The 19,639-nt window shown below is 37.9% G+C and overlaps 1 protein-coding gene across 2 annotated transcripts in view; it reads right to left on the reverse strand.

Annotated features, from left to right (window-relative positions):
* The window catches only part of UBE3C (ubiquitin protein ligase E3C), an 80,660-nt gene that overhangs the window by 7,579 nt on the left and 53,442 nt on the right, over nt 1–19,639 (reverse strand). For both annotated transcript variants that reach the window (XM_083823702.1, XM_083823701.1), the window contains exons 19-22: nt 10,697–10,909; nt 2,794–2,982; nt 2,638–2,704; nt 1,212–1,342 (exon numbers count right to left, since the gene is read on the reverse strand). In XM_083823702.1, coding sequence (XP_083679828.1) covers nt 1,212–1,342; nt 2,638–2,704; nt 2,794–2,982; nt 10,697–10,909 — 600 coding nt within the window. The remainder of the gene's footprint in view (nt 1–1,211; nt 1,343–2,637; nt 2,705–2,793; nt 2,983–10,696; nt 10,910–19,639) is intronic.

Raw genomic sequence — 19,639 nt, forward strand, 5'->3', positions numbered from 1 at the left:
TCCCGAGAAAATGTTCATCCACACCATTAGATAACAAAATAAGTGTAGTATTATTTTACAGAACAGCTAATGAACCTTTAACACCTATACAAAACTTCCATTGGTTTCTTATGGGTTCATCTACTTATTTCACCTAATAAATGTAAACAAGTAGCCACTACCCACTGGTAATTAAATATCACATCACGGTACCTTATCATGTGAGAAATTACTAAGTACATGTACTCCAACTTTGTTTAGCAACTGTAAGATAGGAGCAAAACAGAACGGCTCTGTTCTTACCTTGAAACAACCGTGTAAAGCAGTATCTGTATTTATGTTCTGGATAAACCCAGCTTTATATTCTATTTATTAAATAGTACAACAGTAAATATGCTGTTGACCACTGCACCAAAGGTGGTGGTGTTGTTACTAAGCAATTTATCCTTTCATTTTTACACTTATTTTCTTTTACCTGTTTTCTTTACTTATTTATTTTCTTATCCTTTTATCTTTCTATTTACAGAAAAGCACTAAATATTCCCATATTTTAGAGGAAATGAAGTCCGTGGTCATATCTTAGAACATAATTTTGCAGCGCATCTGAAACTCATGGACAGAGTATCTCTAAAATTTAATTTCAAAATGTCTTCAACGTGCCTCGCCCTCTCTTCAGTTTCATCAACAATGTACAGAAGTTTTCTTCACACTTAAGCTTCACTGTAAATAAAAATCTAAGGATAGCAGCAAAATATTGAAATAGAAAAGGTAATGAGCCACGATCTTATAAGCAGGTAAATGGAACTTAAAAGGATGCAAAATATATCTCCAGCTTCAAATGCTTAGTTTCAGTGGTTTGAATTTAGTATCTGTTTTAAGCCAAATAGTCTTTTTCTTGATTTTGAAGACAATATTCTTAACTCAACTTGTTCCTTGAAACTGGTGGCAATACTGCTTCTGTACAGTAACATGAAATGACAGAGAGGACCTTCCACAAAAAAAAAAACAAAAAAGAAAAGAAAAGGAGCTTAAACCATTGCTTTTTTAGGCCCACCAAATTTTGCAGCTAGAACATCATTTACTCATTATATCCAAGTGCAAGCATTTAAACTGTATCTGTCTGTAGTCACAGAGGGACATTATTCTCAATTTTTCAATTCCCACAGAAAAAAGGGCTTGTATCATAAGCTGTAACATAGACAGAAATTTGCCAAGAAGTCAGGAAGACATACCTTAAACCCCAGCAGAGGTGGCCGAGAGCAGCTTGTCACGAACTTGAGAAGTTTGCGTTTCTCTTCGTCAGTGAAGCTTTCTACAACTCTCCAAAATATTTTAATTACAGGATGGTCTGCTGTGTAGCCACCTGTAAGATTTGAATGATTTATAGACAGAACAGTTTTATGCAAGAAATAAACTCTTCAGAAAACCTAGCATACAATCTTGAAAAGCTTGGGGAAAATATTAAAGCCAACTGGTTTACACTGCTAACCTCTCTCATTTATAGATCTCTTTGATCACTGCACTTTGAGTTTCTCATTTGTTGTTTACCCATGGCTATTACATCTCTCAGCTTCTTAACTGCAGCTTTTTTTACTGAATCCTACTTATTTTTAATTAATTTTATTTAGTTAACATTTAACTAGTAAGTTTGGATTGCTGTCTTTTACTTCAAGAATGTGCAAAATTTGCAAGATTCAGGATATTATTTAATGCATCAACTTACCCATCTTACCTTGAAGTAAGCTAGGATGTGAACTTAGGGTAATAGTAGTTACTTATTAGTATTTTTTAAATTTAGCATTTTATGATAAATGCAAAGAAAAATGAAGATACATCACATTTCTCACAAGGAGAAAGTATGAGTTCTCTCTTCAGGCTGTCTGAGAAATGGTCTGAATGTGTTAATAGAGGCAACCATCCCAAACGCATTTGCAGGCTTATAGACAGGGCAACTAGACACAAATCACTGACTAACATCCATTTTCCACCACGATGATCAAGGGGCTGGAGCACCTCTGCTACCAAGACAGTCTGAGGGAGTTGGGGTTGTTCAACCTGGAGAGGAGAAGGCTCCAGGGAGACCTCACAGCGGCCTGCCAGGGCCTAAAGGGGGCTGCAGGAGAGCTGGGGAGGGACTCTTAGTCAGGGGGTGTAGTGATAGGACAAGGGAGAATGGCTTTAAACTGAAAGAGGGTAGGGTTAGATTAGACACTGTGGAGAAATCCTTCACCCAGAGGGTGGTGAGGCCCTGTCCCAGGCTGCCCAGAGGAGCTGTGGCTGCCCCATCCCTGGCAGTGCCCAAGGCCAGGCTGGATGGGGCTGGGGGCAGCCTGGGCTGCTGGGCAGGGTCCCTGCCCATGGCAGGGGATGGCACTGGATGGGCTTTAAGGTCCCTTCCAACTGAAACCGTTCTGTGATTCTGTGATTTAGAAAAGGAATTATACACCATCTAATTGTCTGGCTAGAAACGTAGATGCAAACTTGCAAATAAAATAAACTACATACCCATGGATCCAAGTATTCATAAAAACAGACCCTACTACTTTTACTTTAAAAAGCTAGGATAAGAAGCAAATTTATTTATTCCCAAATCAGTCATAATAAACTTATTTAATTTATTTTATTTAATTTATTTTTATTTAATTACAATATACTCACCTGAATAGTTTGTGAAAGATTTAAGGTCATCCAAACTAATAGGAACCTGGGCACCAGAAATCAGAACCTAACAGTGAAGGAAATTAAACAATTGTATTAGAGGGGGAAAAAATGCCGCTTAAAGCATATGTTTTCTGCAGTTTTAAGCAGAAGTACCTGTATTTCCTGTTGATCGAACATTCGAAGCCATTCAAGATTCACAACGTTGGCCAGTCCCTGACGGAAAGCGAGGCAATGCTGTCGGATTTGTTTGTTCAGCCTGTAGTCTGCCACCAGGTGGATGTACGCTATTCGGTTAGCGCTGGTAACGGGAATATCTTTTCCACCCGGCTTCAGCTCAACCACCTGTAAAGATAACAAGGTTTTATCTTCCTGGAAAACTTCAATTCTGTTTAACCGGAAAAACTGCACTGCAAAACATTCTAGGAAGTTATTTATATAACTGAAGTTTGCTGTAATATACTCCAGAATATTCACCTGAAACGAAACATTATTACAAGTTACAAAGGCAGTTATTTTCTGTTTACTTATGAGAGTACATTGTGTGGCGTTCAGTTGTCAGACCTAGGTCTGCAGCTGCAATCCAGCTGACCACCAGCTGCACTGATGCTACCAACGGCCCTGAGCAAGCACAGCACCCGTACACGGCAGTCTCCTTCCACCCGAGTTCGCAAAGCTCTACTCCACGGGCTGTGATTTTCCATTTAACTCCTGGTGGTAGTGAATTCTGCAGAACCACGTTATGGCAAAAGCAATGTCTGCTGAGCCAAAATTAGGGTTTGATACAAGCCTAATTTACTGAACAGATAAGAATTCACAGTTCCTACTGTTGAAGAGCCAAGTTGTACACATTCAGTACTTCCAGCAAAAACCAACCAACCCCAGACCTTGCTTTTCTGCTGAGAGATTTGAAGATACCTTAGCATGGAAGAATTTTTAATGAAAAAAGCATAACAAACATACTGTAATTGCATTAAGATATAAACCAGAATCGATGGTAAATTTTATTAAAATACTAATGACCTCTACATATTCTGCTCTTTACTACAGGAGGATAATTTTGCCGAACAGTAGCCCAATCTAAACAGATTGGTGTAGTACTAAAAAGAAGATTAAAAAAATGAAAAGCCAAGATGTGGCCACCTTCTGAACCCTTCAGAAAAAAAAAAGTTTAGTTCTCTACCCTCTAGACACTGGGATTTTTATTTATTTTTACAACTGAGCACTTCAGTCTGGGGTAATAATCCTGTCTTTAGAACACAGTTAAGCACATGAATAGCTTCTTTTGCAACAGGCTACCCAACAACATGAGCTTTTTCAGTAGTATGAAACATACAAAGTGTTAAGATGATAAAAAATTGCTACACTTTTGAGCATTCGAACATTTACTGACTCATAGGTTTCTAAGGCCAAAAGAAAACATTAAGATCTGTGAATATGACCTCCCAGCTAACACAGGCCAGTGAATTCTATCCAGAGATTCCTGTATTTAACTTAATAAATCCAGAGATGAGTTGCAGCACATTTTTTAGAGAGACAGGCAACCCTGGTGTAAAAACCCCATGTGATGAAGTATTTACCACTTTCCTTGGTAAGCTAGAACAACCTGAATTACAGTAGGTGTTAAAAAATATCCTACTTCCCACCTTAATTTTTCAACTGTAAGCTCTGTGATTTTGTTAAGCCTACAATAAAAAAAGCCCTCAACTACACCACACCATCTCTGTGCATGGGTAGTACCGACCTTGTTTATGTCCTATTCCCTGAAGGACCAAGTATAACGAAGGTGGCACTTTGGGTGACAGTTTCATGCCCTGGCACCCCACAAGGCACACATTACTTTGCTCCCCTTTGAGCGAGGTCCTTCAACAAGGACCACGGCCACCCTAGGGAGTACAGGGCAGCACCCAGAGCCCCTGGCTGACCTGAGGGTATGTTTTTCCTGGTAAAGTCCACAAGGAGTATTAATAAATCACGGGAAGTGTTCCTTACTGCAACTGAAGTTGTCTGATGAGATGGGACTTCTGTGTTACTATGCTTTCTCCTCCTCTGTTACTGCAGGTAGCCACCCCGTCTAGATATCTGCCACGTCTCACCCTGCTACAGCAGCTTTACTGTCATGGTTTTACTACTGTCACTGCAAAATTAGTCAAGATTTCATTCATCTAATCATTAGAGACTTTCTCATTTCCATTTTGAGTCCAGCAGGTAAAGCTTGCTCACACCCACTGTTCTTATTTCAGTATTGCCCTGTAGCTCATGCAGCTTTTCACCTTCCTCAGCCACACCCAGGACATGTTACTTAAGGGCAGGAACTTCATTAATCTTCCAAGAGTCTTCTTTGCTGAACTGAAGTCAGCCAGGGTCCTGTAACGTCTTATAAAATACTTTTACATACCCTAAATAAGATCGGAAAGTTTTCTCTTACTGCTTAAATTCCTCTCCTCTTCAGTGTTACAGGATCAGCGCTACCGATGCTATGACAAAGTGATCACTGCTGACAGTTCAACGCTACTACTGCTTTGCTGCTTTGCCTGTCCACCTGCAAATCTCCCCTTTTGTTCTTCCAAACTGCAATAGTACCTGTTCTTTTGGCACTGTTTCACCAAATACAATTCCCCTCCTCAAAGTAGGGAGGCGCTGAATTTGGCCATATTAAACCATATTTGTATCACCGAACTCATCAAGCTTAAGAATATAGACACCGCCACCACCAAACTAATAGATACTATCCCATTTGCATGCAATCATTTCTGTGAGCTTTTTCTCGGTACTTACGCAAAGTGATGCTTAAACTGACTTTCTTTGTTAAAGAGCAAAAGGGAACAACGGTGTCCTCGAAAACGCTGTGTTTTGAGATTCATCCCAGCAGTTGGTGAACTATAACATGCAACCTTCCTTGCAGCTCAGCAAATAGAGAGCAGTACCACAGATAAACCTATGCTTGTGTTACAATAGCAGTATTTTCACAATGGATTAAGGAAAAGCTGTATTCAATGTCTAAGAAAAGCTGCTTTCTCTCTCTACAATGTTCGTGCTGGATATCTGAGAGAAAGAAGCATTGTACTATTTTTGACCGCTATTTTTAGAAAGCAGGATAAAATGTAAACATAGAAAAAAAACTTATTTTAAGTAGCAAACAAACCTTGGTTTCTGATCCAGCAACACTTCTGTAGCTTTCCCATCCTACCCTCAACCCTGTACTGCCACAAGTAAGACCACAGGATTCAGTTAACCACATTTCCTGGGGTTTGCCTGGGATCTAATCATCCATTTCCGGAGTTTATCAATATTAGGTTTATTCTACCACCACTGTTTTGTCAAAGTAGCATCACAGTCAAAGACAAAAAGGATTTGTGTAGCTGCAATAACTACTGTACTATGCCACTAAGCTCAGAAGGATATTATACAGCAGACAGAAAGTGGCAAAGCTTGGGTTAGCAATAAAACTACAGCAAACGCAGGTGCAATTCACTTTTCACTCACTCACTATATCCATAGTGCTTTAGAGAGTCTGTGGTAGAATTACCACTCAATTTTAAAGTCAGGCACATCTGTCATAAGATTTCTTGTTCAAAAAGGGCACAACACAACCTACTGCATCTTAGATTAGCTTTTAAGACCAGCTTGCATTTTGCTTTTACACATCCAACTTCTGCCACTAGATGGTGCAAAACAGTAACACAGATGGTCCAGGATGGGAGAGAAACTTCCCAAAGCGGGAACACTTGTGTCGTCACCTCATTTTCTGTTGTGTAGAGCTAAGTTTAAAAAAAAAAAAAGCAAATTTCATTTTAATTTGGTTCACTAAAAAATCGTGTATTTTAAAAGGAATTGAATGATACGTGTTATTTAGCTAAGTGTTCAGATCATTCAGACAATACCACAGATGACTGAATTCTATTCCAAACTCACGCAGGATGTCTTAGAATGAAGGAAAAGTATCAAAATAAGACAGAACAGTACCATTAAAAAAAAAAGTCTGCAAGAAAAGGTGCTTTACATATCTCCATATCTTCTTTTTTTTTTTTTTTAAAAACATGGTGAGAGGAATTGCATCAGACCTCTGACTGAAGCATTGATACACCCTTAAGTACTGTTGCACAAAATTCTTAAGCACTTAAAATTTTCTTGGGTATAAATTCAGTTACATGTTCCTGCAAGCACATACTCCTAGAAACTGCACACAGCTTCTATAAAGATAATAAAATATATCTCTGGTTTCTGCATGGTGGCAGTTCACATGAATAGTTCAGACAAGTTACATCCACTACTTTGAGCATTAGAATAATACAGAAATAAATAAAAAAAGACAAAACAGTAGAAAAATGTTATTGAAGATGACTGAATTCAGGAGATTTATCTTCTGGCTTATTGATAATTATCCGTCACACAAAATTGCTTTGTAATGTGATCAGAGGCAGAAAATAGCAACTCTATTGGCAGACAAACTTAACACTTACACAGATCTGGCGGCGACTGGCTTCCCAAGCTAATGAAGAAAAAGAGAACACTTTAAGAGGGTGAAGTGGGAAATACTTCAGGAAAGAATAAGGGACCTGTCAGCCAGGCATTCTGAAGTATGAAGATTTTTTTTTTGTATCTGAATATTAAGACAAATACGCCATGCAATTTCAAAGAGTATTCTTTTAGGTAAAGTTAACTCTTATAAGCTTGTCTTTAGGACAATGAAAATATTTCTCTTTTCTTTTTGACTCCAATCTTTTTTTTTTTTTAGTATCTCCCCTGTAAAGAAAGTATCTTTCTTTCTTTCTGTCATCTGCCTTCCAGATGTTCAGGCAGGAGTTCCAGGTAGGAGATTGCGTTTGAATGCCCACAAATGCATTTGCCATAAGTGTTATAAATCTGCCTGAGAAGGATCAGCTTCAACGTAAATATTTTCTTTTTGAAAGACCTCCAAAATCATTCACCTAAGCCACCGTATCTGAGTAATGAAGCTGCCAAGACAGAAACTTTCAGAATTATTTCAAAGACTTCAAAATTTTATCTCAAGGAAATGAAAAGCCAAAGAGCTCTCCTTTAGCTAGTCTATGTATCTTCAGTAACAGAAATAGAATTTGCATCTGTTTAAAAAAAAAAAAAAAAAAGATGTCCTGATACCTAGTTCTGTATTATTTGGATTTTAAAGAAACTGCTGCTTTGTATATTAAAAAGCGTTGTTCTGTGCCTTTTTATTTCAATCCTTTATGTATGGGGTCTCCTGGTCATATCAAGACTGTTTTGATCCATGCAACCTCTAGAATCAGCATCTGAGAAATTCCTGAAGCACAGAATCTAACATTTTTGAAGGAAGAGTAACAGAGATTTGAAACTTCCTCTCTTCCCTTGGACCAGCACCCAACTCACCTTCCTCATTTTAAAAAATGAACAGGCAGGGGTAGAGGCAGGCCTGAAAAAGAGGAGGTGTTTTCTGGAACTTCTTAACCTTACACTTACTATAAGCATTTTATAACCATTTTATCATTATCTAATCTACAAAATAGAAAGAAAAATTAAAATCAATATACACAGCTATTTGAAGGCAACTCTAACCATCGGCTGAAATTCTTTTGAGACTTTTTACTAGCTGCCATTTTATGCAGTAGATCTAACAGCTGTAATCTAGGCTGGTATCATGGCATTAGATGGTTCTTCATCAAAAGCTAAAGCTATTTGGGTTTGGAAGGTAAGGTTGATGGCAGAGCTCCCCTAATTAGCAGGTCTAATGTGCAAATTATTAAGTACCTTTTTCAACTTCTGGTGAATGCACTTTGACAATAGTTTAATGGGATCTAAAAGCACATTACAGGATTGGAATCAATACGCCGATAATAGAATTTCTACCTTCTACTACTGACAGAGGCAATAGAGCCCCTTCTGAATGTGTCTTTCATTGCAGATAATGCTTCTGTGCCACAATTGCTCGATGGACACTGTCATGAGAATAGCTATTTACAATGATAGATTTATGATGCATTTATTGGGCACTAATTTATTAGACACTAAAGTGGTTGTTTAGCTGAAAACTAGATATAATGTACATTCCCCATAAGGAGTGCAAATTAAGCTCTTTTCCCGAAGTGAATTAGCCTTACCTTGACACAATTAATTAGTATGCAATGGTTACAGGAGTCAAATACCAGATTAAGTGTATTTATCCGTGTGAGGCTTATTAACATATTTAAATTAAATATGTTACTTGTTGCATCAACACACGGAAGACAGTGAAAAGAACCAATTAGTTGCACTGAACTACACTAAAATGCAGTCTCATTAAAAGACAGTTTAATGTTCTCTCTCAAAGTATAAACATCAGCATCACATCAGAATATTTAATTTAACCCACATTTCATTTAGTTACTCAGAAGTTCACAATTGTATTTAACCTTCCTTTTAAAGTTAAGCCAAATAATTAAAAATCAAGTCTTCGTAATACTAGCCATAGCCCTCAGAGAATTTTAACGAACACATCAGACCTCTTGGCACGAATGCACTTACAAGTCTTTGTAGCAGTAGGTAGCGCTGGCAACATCTGTCTTGGATCTCTTTGCGTGTTATTTCTCACATATATTTCTCTCTTCTGTGTGCTTCTACCTTACTTGCTGAGGTTGGTTCTAACTTGTTTGCATGGTTCATTTTTTGAGGACATATGTAGAAGACACATGCAGCATGGAAACTACAACCTCTCCAGAAAATATTAACTAATTCTCATTTTTAATTAGAAACTAAGTTGTATTTGTGTTAACTTTTCCCTGCCCCAGCAAGTCCTAATTTATATGGGAAACTGCCATCCTGTGTACTTTGCAACCCAGTAACCAAATGCACCTATAGCACAGAAATCAATTCCACAATCAGTCACTTAGAGCACATGCTATGATAAAGCACTGGCTCTGTAACTAAGAACATACTTAGTCTGAGCTTCATGCGGTGAAACTAAGTCTTGGACAGCAAACTCGCTCTGATTTAAGCAGCAGTAGAAGAACCCCGGGTAACAATTTCCAGGGCTGGCTGCCGCATCTCGGTGGTGCTGCTGCTTCTGCGCAGGTGTGCCTAGGCCAAGCCTTCCCTGGCCACCACACAACCTGACCAGGACTGGATACCCACTGTTAGTCTTGATTTCTTTCACGAGAAATAAGGCCTGAATCAGGATGCTGCTGCATGTCACAGTGTGGTCAGGTGTACTTTTTGACCCAACTATTAATTAAATACCATTAGCAAGTACAAGCAGGTCATGAGTACACAATTTTAACTTACCAAAAATGAAAGAGGAAGCCTGACAAAAGACTGAAGACGTTAACTCTATTACCACATAAAGGCATATCTTTCAAGCACTTGTGACATTAAGTTTTTACTATGAGCATAAGTGAGCTTTAGCTTTCACAACGGAGCAAATAAAAGCATTAATCAAACTGCACAATGCAACTGTGCTAAAAACTCATACTTAAGGACCTAAATAACCCATCTTTACAATTACTGAACACCCATTTTTCCTATCTGACTCACCACGTGGTTCAGCCCCTCAGAAAGATAAAAAATGGGATTATTATTATTTTTTATATCGTGGTATAATTTCAGGCCCTCTTTTGAAAATTCTGAGCATCAGTGACAGCTGAAGGTAACAGCCCTTATCTCACAACAAAGGGTCACTATTATTTAAAACCATTCAGATTTCTGACTCCAAACCCAGGCAGTTTTTATAATTTACGTACCATCTAACTTCTGCAATTATTTGAAATGGAATCAAAGAAATAATACGAAATACTTTATTCAAGAAGTAATCTCAGTCAACAGAAATTTTCATGTATGAATGTTAGAAAATCATCACAACAATCTATTAGTTAAATTACCAGGCCTTTATAACATCTTCAAAAGTAGAGTTTTTAAGTACAAGATTAGTTATTTTCTACTTCAAATACTGAATCAGATTCCCCATCATGCCTCAAAGCACACAGCGCTTACAGCAGTTGTTCCTTATCACTTTCAAATTCAAAGAAACTAGTAGGGATATCAATGATTCATCAGCCATACATAAAAGAAAAAAAGCTAGAGCTATTCGTACCTGTGCTTCCCCGAGATCGTTGTTTACCACAGTGAAATTTAATCCAAGTTCTTCCACATCCCCTTCATAGCTCTTGAGAAAAAGCAAGTTCTTGTACATTTCTGGATCTAACGAAGCTAAATGATGAATGTCAACATCAGCACTTGTCCCCAGTAATTTTGAGAGGAAAAAACTAGCAAACGGCAGTTCCACCAGCATATTCTCATAAAGAGCCTGAAAAACAAAATAATTAAAAGCACATTAGATTTTACTGTGGTACTTGCAAGAACTCTGGAAGTTATTGTCTATTTCCCCATTTTTTTTATAACCACTTCTTTATTTGGTGCCTGAACAGGATCTTCTGGTATGGCAACAGCCCAGATATTGCATTCAAAAAAGCTTCAGCTGAATTTTGGAGTTTGGATACTTTCATGAAATACCAAGCTCCAAAATTTTACAAATGAATTATGTGGTGATTTAAAAGGTAAGGTCACAGCCTGTTGTGTCATTAATCTTCTCGTCCGAAGTATCACACCAAACAGGAAGAACATCAAGTATATAGATCATTCACAAGAAAACCAAAGTTTCAAAAAAAATAAAAAATAAAAACCAATGCATCAAGAATGTCTTAAAAAAACTTATCCCCATTACATTCAATCATTTGGTTCTTCACAAGCAATATTTTTTGATTTATATCAATTGCTACATGTAAAACAAATACAGTCGAACCCTGAACTATGTAAAACCAGTACATTTTACATTAATCCAAACTATTTGCCTTGCATGTTATACAGAATCACTGCCGTGTATTTTGGTGCATGGTACATTACTCGTTTACTTCTAAAATTAATCAAAGCTAATTAACTAACTGAAAAAGACAGCTACATTCTTCTTAGTGGCATCATCAAAAGAACATCCTGATTTCCAAGCCGAGCGCTTATCACTTAGGGCTGCATCATACGTCCAATCCATCATACGTCCAATCCTTCCTATGCCTGTCAAATGACTGCTGAATCAAAAATGAGCCTGATCTGAATTTCCAGTATTCATAAAAGAAAAACGTATATTTTTACTATAAACTTAAAACTTCCTCAAGAGTTGTCAAAAATGCACAAAACCCCAGAAATATCACTCTCAGTTGATTTAATGTATACAATGCATTACATTTCAATGTAACACAAACAACTTGGTGTATTTTTCACACAATCATTAACAACTTCTTGTTGATTGGAAGAAAAAGATATTTATGAAAGCTCTCAAAGTAGAAGAGATGGAAACTTTAAAGCTAGAGAGAGGAAGCATGACAACACTTACAGAAAGTTAATGTGAATAAAGGAAAAATAACAGACCTTCCCCTTCAAAAAAATCCCTGAAATATGCTGTCTACTCACAGCCTTTGCTATTGTCCAATCTGTTTGCTGCATCAGCACCTCTGACAATGACAATCAAATCTCCACAGTATCATTAATATCACTGCCAGGCTAATCACAAAAAGCATCATCAACATAACGTTGCTGTTTGTTCTCTTTATGAGCTGTTTTGGCATTACTTAATTCCTCCATAATCTGCTGCAAACTCAAAAAGTGCAACACAATGACCAAAAAAGAAAAAAAAAGAATAAACGTAGCTGTAATCACTCAATGATATTCCAACAAAGGCTTCAAGAAAAATATACACAATTCCTTAAACTTCTAAAAGAACATTTCTATGAGGTGAGTTAGACCTTGCAGAAAGAATTGAGAATAACGAGTTCAAAGCCAAAGGGTGCATTATATTTAGAGCTATATGATTTATTCAAGGTGTAGAAGTCGAAATCCTCATTTGTATAGTTGACTTTAAAAGCAAACTAGAGGGATAAATCATTAATTTGCAATGTATAAGGTCAGTGTTTGCTGTTCCTGCATTAGTAACAATGAAGCTATTGTAATTCCTTAAATATATCAAAGCTACCCGAATTTAAAATGGAATTCCATCTATGACTCATAAAATGTAAATGCAGAGGTGTAATTTTTTACACAAGGCAGGTTTAAGCCTTTAGAGCATTTAATATACAAGGACTAATAAATGATAGCACTAAAAACTATGATCGCATCAGCTAAATGGATTATAAATTAAATTTCCATAATGTATGCAACTCAAATACAAATGTAGACATAAATCAAGGTATTTTCTAAACACAGGTTAATTACACAAATTCAAAACCTGTCTATTTTTTATGCAAAATAATCCACTTAGCATTTTTCAAACTGGTCTTAAGTCTTAGCCACTTGCAACACTTGATCCTAGAAGCCTATCAATAATCCCTTGTCAGGAAAAAACAGCAATAGGTATATTGAAGAAACTTGTATGTTATTTTTCAAGTGTCTGTCTTTTATGAGTGTTTATTGCTAGAAATTGTGCCAAAATGATTTGAAATAAAAAGGATTAATTATAGTAGAAGCTTTTTAATATAAGTGAGTGCAGCTGCAATGCAATTAATGCAAATTGTGACGCTATCAGGAAAATAAATGCGAACAACATCACTGGCTATTTCTGTTTGCTGCCAAATAACTTCAGTAATTTACTACATTAAGAATCAATAAAAAAATAATGCTTTTCAAATGCATCACTATTAATCTTCAGGTAGTTCCAAAGAGAACATTTATAACTTCATCTAAAAACTATATAAAGCATTTTTAAATAAACTAAATTGTGCAACTTGAAAATATCTTTAATTACTACCACTCCTCTTAGCTAAGCGAGTGCAATATTGGAAATAAATGATTTTTGGAAACAGGACAAAGAGCAGTGTTTTAATTACTATAAAAGTCAGGCTAATCTAATAAAGTTTAATAAAAAAAACCACTGAAACTGTGGTAAATAAAATTATGATAAACTCTTTTTTTCCTCTCCCCAAAGAGGTAACTTACACCATCACAGCTCCAGCACTGCGCAGAGATGCCAAGACATGCCCTGTACAACTGAGTGACTGAATGAACTGCAACATTATCTGTCAGTTTGAAACTAGCTTCCCAGTCAGCATGAACTGATCTACCTACTTGCTGCTGCCACAAGATGCGATTCCACACGTTCCTGCCACTGGGATGGAACAAATCAGCTGGATTTGACTGCACCTTTCCTGGTCTTTTTGCAAGTGGGCATTGCTTCCTGTCAAATCAGAGCTAGATTCAGCTCACAGCAATGGGTGAAACTGGATCAGAACAGCAGAGTATTTGTTTTGATGGCAGCACAACCGTAGGGCAGCCAGTTGCATACGGACTCCATCCTGCCAGGTATATTTTTCACTGCAGCTAGCCCAATGCCCCTAAGGGGAGACTGATCCCTTCCCACTTTTCCTTTAGTGACCTGTCCTGGGGAGCTCTAAGTTACCTTATTTTGCGTTTCCAACCCATTTAGCTCTCTGAACTGGCCCTTCTGCAACATCACCATCCCAGAAGCACGAGCCCAGAGCGAACAGCAGGCACGGAAGCACGACCCCCTCTTACAGAGGTACGCAGCTGTCGGGCTGACTTAGCTCCAGTATGAAGTACTTACCCAGTACTTCTCTCCCCACAGAAGCAGTCCTTTTTTCCCCCAGCAGCCAACAAACAACACAGCTGATGGAAGAAACTGGCTTACTCGAGGAGGGAGGCGACTTTGTTTGACTCTAAGCTCCTGTTCGCACACTGCTTTAAGAGATCAAAGCCAGCAAGTTTAACCAATATATATTTTTAAGCTGATCCTTTAGCAAATTTCAAGTGCTCTCACCCCCTGGACAGGTTTCCTTTAACTCTTATGGTCATCACTTATGGGACCAGTGCCATTTTATGATGGATTCTGAGTTCGTGTCCCCAGCTTTCCTATCTAACTAGCTCTTTTTTTGACTTTCTCTATCTTGCCATCCTATGAACTGCAGCTGACTTACATAAAGGGAAAAATCCAGACAAGAAGTCATGAAAGGAACAACTGGTGGTCAAATATGACAGCAGATCTTGTTTGTAAGGGTTTGGAATGTTCGCATTCCACTTTCATAAAGGTGGAACTTGCACATGGGAGCTTGTGGTAAGAAGCAGAGACAAGGATGTATTCTGGACCGCATCAAAAGCAGCACAGCTATCAGGGCGAGGGAGGGGATTGTCCCCCTCTGCTCTGCTCTCGTGAGACCCCACCTGGAGCCTGCGCTCAGCTCTGGGCCCCCAGCACCAGAAGGACAGGGACCTGGTGGAGTGGGTCCAGAGGAAGCCACGAGGATGATCAAAGGGCTGGAGCATCTCTCATACCAAGACAGGCTGAGGGAGTTGGGGTTGTTCAGCCTGGAGAGGAGAAGGCCCCAGGGAGACCTCACAGCGGCCTGCCAGGGCCTAATGGGGGCTGCAGGAGAGCTGGGGAGGGACTCTTGGTCAGGGGTGTGGTGATAAGACAAGGGGAAATGGCTTTAAACTAAAGTGGGTTAGATTTAGATTAGATATTAGGAAGAGAATCTTCACTAGATTGAAGTGAGGCCCTGTCCCAGGCTGCCCAGAGGAGCTGTGGCTGCCCCATCCCTGGCAGTGCCCAAGGCCAGGCTGGATGGGGCTGGGGGCAGCCTGGGCTGCTGGGAGGGGTCCCTGCCCATGGCAGGGGGTGGGATTATATGGGCTTTAAGGTCCCAGCCAACCCACAACACACTATACGATTCTATGTCTGTATTAATAGCAATTACGCAAGCAATGCAGTGCTCCTAGGTGACACATTCCCTGCTGCTAAAAGGCTGTGTCTGCTGAAAGGGCCAACCTGGATTTCCCAGCACTCATTTGTATTCATGTCGGCTAGGGACGCTCTTTATGCAAAATTATGACATCTCTAGATAACCATTAAAATAACTTAAAAGCCTCTGAAACAAAACAAAAAAGACCTACCTGATTTTTAGTAACAATTATTTTCTAATACTTTTCACCCGATGTCTTCCCTATTTTCTCAAGACGCCTCACTAGTCGTTGATTTTTTTTTTTAACTAAACAGTTTACAGAAGGTTTTTCCTAGTTACATGGAAGAAGTTGTTTTTAGTTAAAGAAACTGCACGCACTTTCCTTCCTGTCTGGGTGTGAAGTCCCGTACAACACACCAGATTAAAAAATAGACAAAATAACGAAGCCTACTGTGGTCAGTAAGTTTTGACTTCATAAAGAAACCACACATTCTGAAGGCTGTTGTTTCTTTTTAAAATAACATTAGCTAGTTACAATAAAGCGTCTAAATAGTGCCTCGTTCAATTAAAATTGATTGCAACATGGGCCCATGGGCCAGCTACAAAACCCTTGACGCCGTGCAGCAACACAGATCACGATTTGGTAACCTAAACTGAAATATACTATGTGCAGATACCTAAACATACCCTGAATGCGTTCATTAACCATCTGTGGTGTGGGGGAACAAGGATGGTTAAGGAAAGCAGCTTTCAGAACATAGGCGTGCAGTTAGCAGCTTTACGTTACAGAAGAAAGATCTCAGCTGGAAGGACAGCTGCACGCAGTACCTGGTAAGACAGGAAGAAAAATGAAACGTGCAGTCCTTGGGGCAAGTAGGACTTCGCCTTGTTTTCAACACAAAAGAAATAACATCTGACTGGGACGGTGGCAGCTCCCACAGTTATTATCTAAGCACTACATGGTCACGAGGTACTGTTCAGGTATGCCTCAAAGGTTTAAGAAGTGGCTCTTCAGAAGGAAAAGAATTTGCCTCTTGTTTTAGAAGTGGACAAATTTCAACTAGACATTTCAGACAAATGTAAAGACAAATTAGCATTATATAGCAGAGGTTACACAAGCATTACAAGACGCTTAATAATGTTCTTATTGTGTAAACAACTTCATAGATGAACCAACTAAATCTTCCCACGTGAGAGGCAGCTTTATTGCCTTTACTTACACTTTCAGATCTATAGTTCTCTCATTTATTATTTCAACTAAATTCTTTCTTAAGAAAACTAATTAGTCATTGTTCCTACCTTCCATTAATCTTTCACAGCTCAGAACCGTATATTAAAACCTAAACAACGCTAAAGTCATACCGTTAGAAAGATATAGGGGTAACAGACTGAGGCAGTAAATGACTGGGCTTAAATTCAGTTATTTCCCTAATCAGCTCCCAAGACCGTAACCCCTTCTGTTTCAGTCATTTTAAACAGTTACTATTAAATAATACTTAGCACTTACTGAGTGCAATAGATCTTCAAAGCTATACAGAACCATTAATAAAAATGATAGAAAAATAGCAAAACCATTAGAACTTCCTTCTACCACATTATTTATATTCTAGATATATTTCACCTTGCTCACAAACCCTTTGAGGCCACCAAGGCCTTTTCCACCCTAATGAGAAAGATAAAACTAAAAATATGTTACATGAAAATTAACATATACCTGCAGTTTAGAAGCACTTTCAAATCTAGCATATAGTAGTTTCAAGATAAAATAATTTCTTATGGATAAGGTGCTTTAAATTGAGCAAAATCCAACTGGTATTGTTCCTAATAGCAATATGGGAAATAAAATTAATTATATCTAATGCATGTCACAGAGCAGTATGGCTACTACACGGTAGCTTTAAGTCACTTTCTCTGTTCTCTGAGCTCTACAACTGAACCATTTGTATCCTATTAGCAATGGATAGTCTGGTACAGTATCTTCCCTATATGTCTCTGAAAACACATATTGCATTTTTTTTTATTTAAATACAGGATGCCTTTTCTGTTTTTTGAAAAGGTAGGAGACCAAAATGCTACAGCTAGACGCATATAGTTAGGCTTCTGAGAGAGCTCTGTTCACATCTCTTGCAGCAGTGCTAGTGCCCTCACCTTTTAAAACATTTTTTCAGAAACAACTAAAGCCACATATGAATTGGTATTACTTCGGGTTTCTCACTCACTGGGAATCTGAAGTTGGGTAAGTACAAGTTCATAGAAGCTCCTGAGATTTGGGGTAGCAAAGACTGAGATGCGAATCAGCCTGTCAAATTTGCTGTAGTCAGTGTAAATACTCAAAATTGATTACAGGCATGTGATAAGCAGACAGCAAACTCATGACTGACTCATGGACACATTATCATAAAAAAGTAGGGATACGTTTCCAGAAACACTACTGAAGCATATCAAGTATGCTCCAATATATACATTTAAAAGTATCAAGCACCCAAAACAGGGTGCTTCAGAAACGCTGGTACTTGCACAAAACCATCATTTCATCAGCCTGTTTCTATAGGAACAGTTAGTTACCTCTGTAACTTACACCATGTACATGGTATCAACTACCATCAATATCATTTGGGAGCTTCTGAGGAATATGAGAAGGAAGGGTTACGGTTATAGGTGCCTGGGGATGCAGTGGGTAACTGACAGTTATCACACACTACTGAAGTTCCAGGAAATACTCAATATATTTGTGTATCTCAATTTTAAACACAATTTACTAATAATTGAATGTAAGAGGAAGCCAACTCCTCCATATTTAAGTTCTAATCTTCTGAAACACTACTATGCAACTAACCTCTGAATATGCCTCTAGGATAAATCTGTACTGTAACAGCAGTGAAACTAATCATTTTCAAAGAAAGCTCAAATACCATAAAGAATTTCAGTAAGTATTCCAAACTTAATTGATTTAAATGGACATAGGTGTTCACAACTGTGAAAAAAGATCAGGATACCATTACCACACACTCTGTTTATTTATTCCCTGTCTAGGAACCTGATTTAGAGGCAATAAAATGCAATCAGTACACAAACCAGAAGCAGGAATCATCTGCTAATGGAACTTTTAATTGAGGAGTGACCACTGACATGAGGTAATTCTTTCCATGCAGAACTCCTTGCAGAGACCTCTATGCACTTTATCACAGTAAACAATCACTAACATATGCATTAAAGAAAATTTAAATACATTATGACCCAATAAATATCACAATCAATCAATACACACTTTTCCTTCCTAAAGATTTAGAGTTAAATACTGCATTTCAGTAGTCTTTTAGTGTTAGACATATATTTACAAGGTTCGTACTAACATAGCTATCTGTAATCAAAAGATAATTGTTATGTTAAATTAACAAGTACACAAAGGAATTGTCAGGCTGACAACTGTGCAGAAAACAGAATAGCTTAAATGTACATTTGTAAGGAAAAAAACGTCCATAATGTATCGATTTTACTCCCGCAATTTTATTTCTGCACTATAAATGCAGACTTAAAAGAGCATGCAGCTTTTCATGGTAAATTCCTGTTTTGACCAGTTCAGATGATTCAGGATTTTTGGAGACTAACGATCAGCTAGCTTGCTTTTAAGCAAAATGCTGAGTCTACAAAATCATTTGGAGGGTGACTGAAATGAATCAAACAAAAAGTTTGTACAAATTGCTTCTTTCTTCATATCATTATCACTAATTCCATACCTACCTTCCTAGGAACCAGTAGTATAAATTGTGGCTGCAGCACAAATCAATTAGAGTGTACTGATTTAAGCCAAGCCAAAGCAGATCTTAATTATATGGACAATAAGCAAAGGGAAGGGGTATACTAAAAATCAGAAGAAAAAAAAAAAGAACAAGCAAACAAAAACAAACCAAACACCTTCAACAGCAAGAGAAACAGAAGAAGAGTAACAGTGCAATGCCTGATGCACTATCCTACCAAGTATTTAAATATCTGAAACCCAGTTCTTCTAACTGTAGTTTTCTTGCTTTTGTTTCTCTATATACTTTTAGTTCAAAAAGGACACAAGTATGTTATTGGAAACATTTGCTTGAAGGTTTCAATTCTGTACATAGATTTAAGAGTTTAGGATCTGATCTAGATCTGGCAGTGAGAAGGCTCCCATTGATTCAATCTATTTCAGACAAGGGCTCAGGGTGATTAAGAACTACTTTAGTTTTTCTGCAAAATGGATACTGTAGACACTGGTAATCTTCAAATTGTACATTCTAGCCAGGAAGAATATTTTGCACAACAAATGA

The sequence above is a fragment of the Anser anser genome, assembly GCF_964211835.1.
Source record: "Anser anser genome assembly, chromosome: 2".
Lineage (NCBI taxonomy): Eukaryota > Metazoa > Chordata > Aves > Anseriformes > Anatidae > Anser > Anser anser.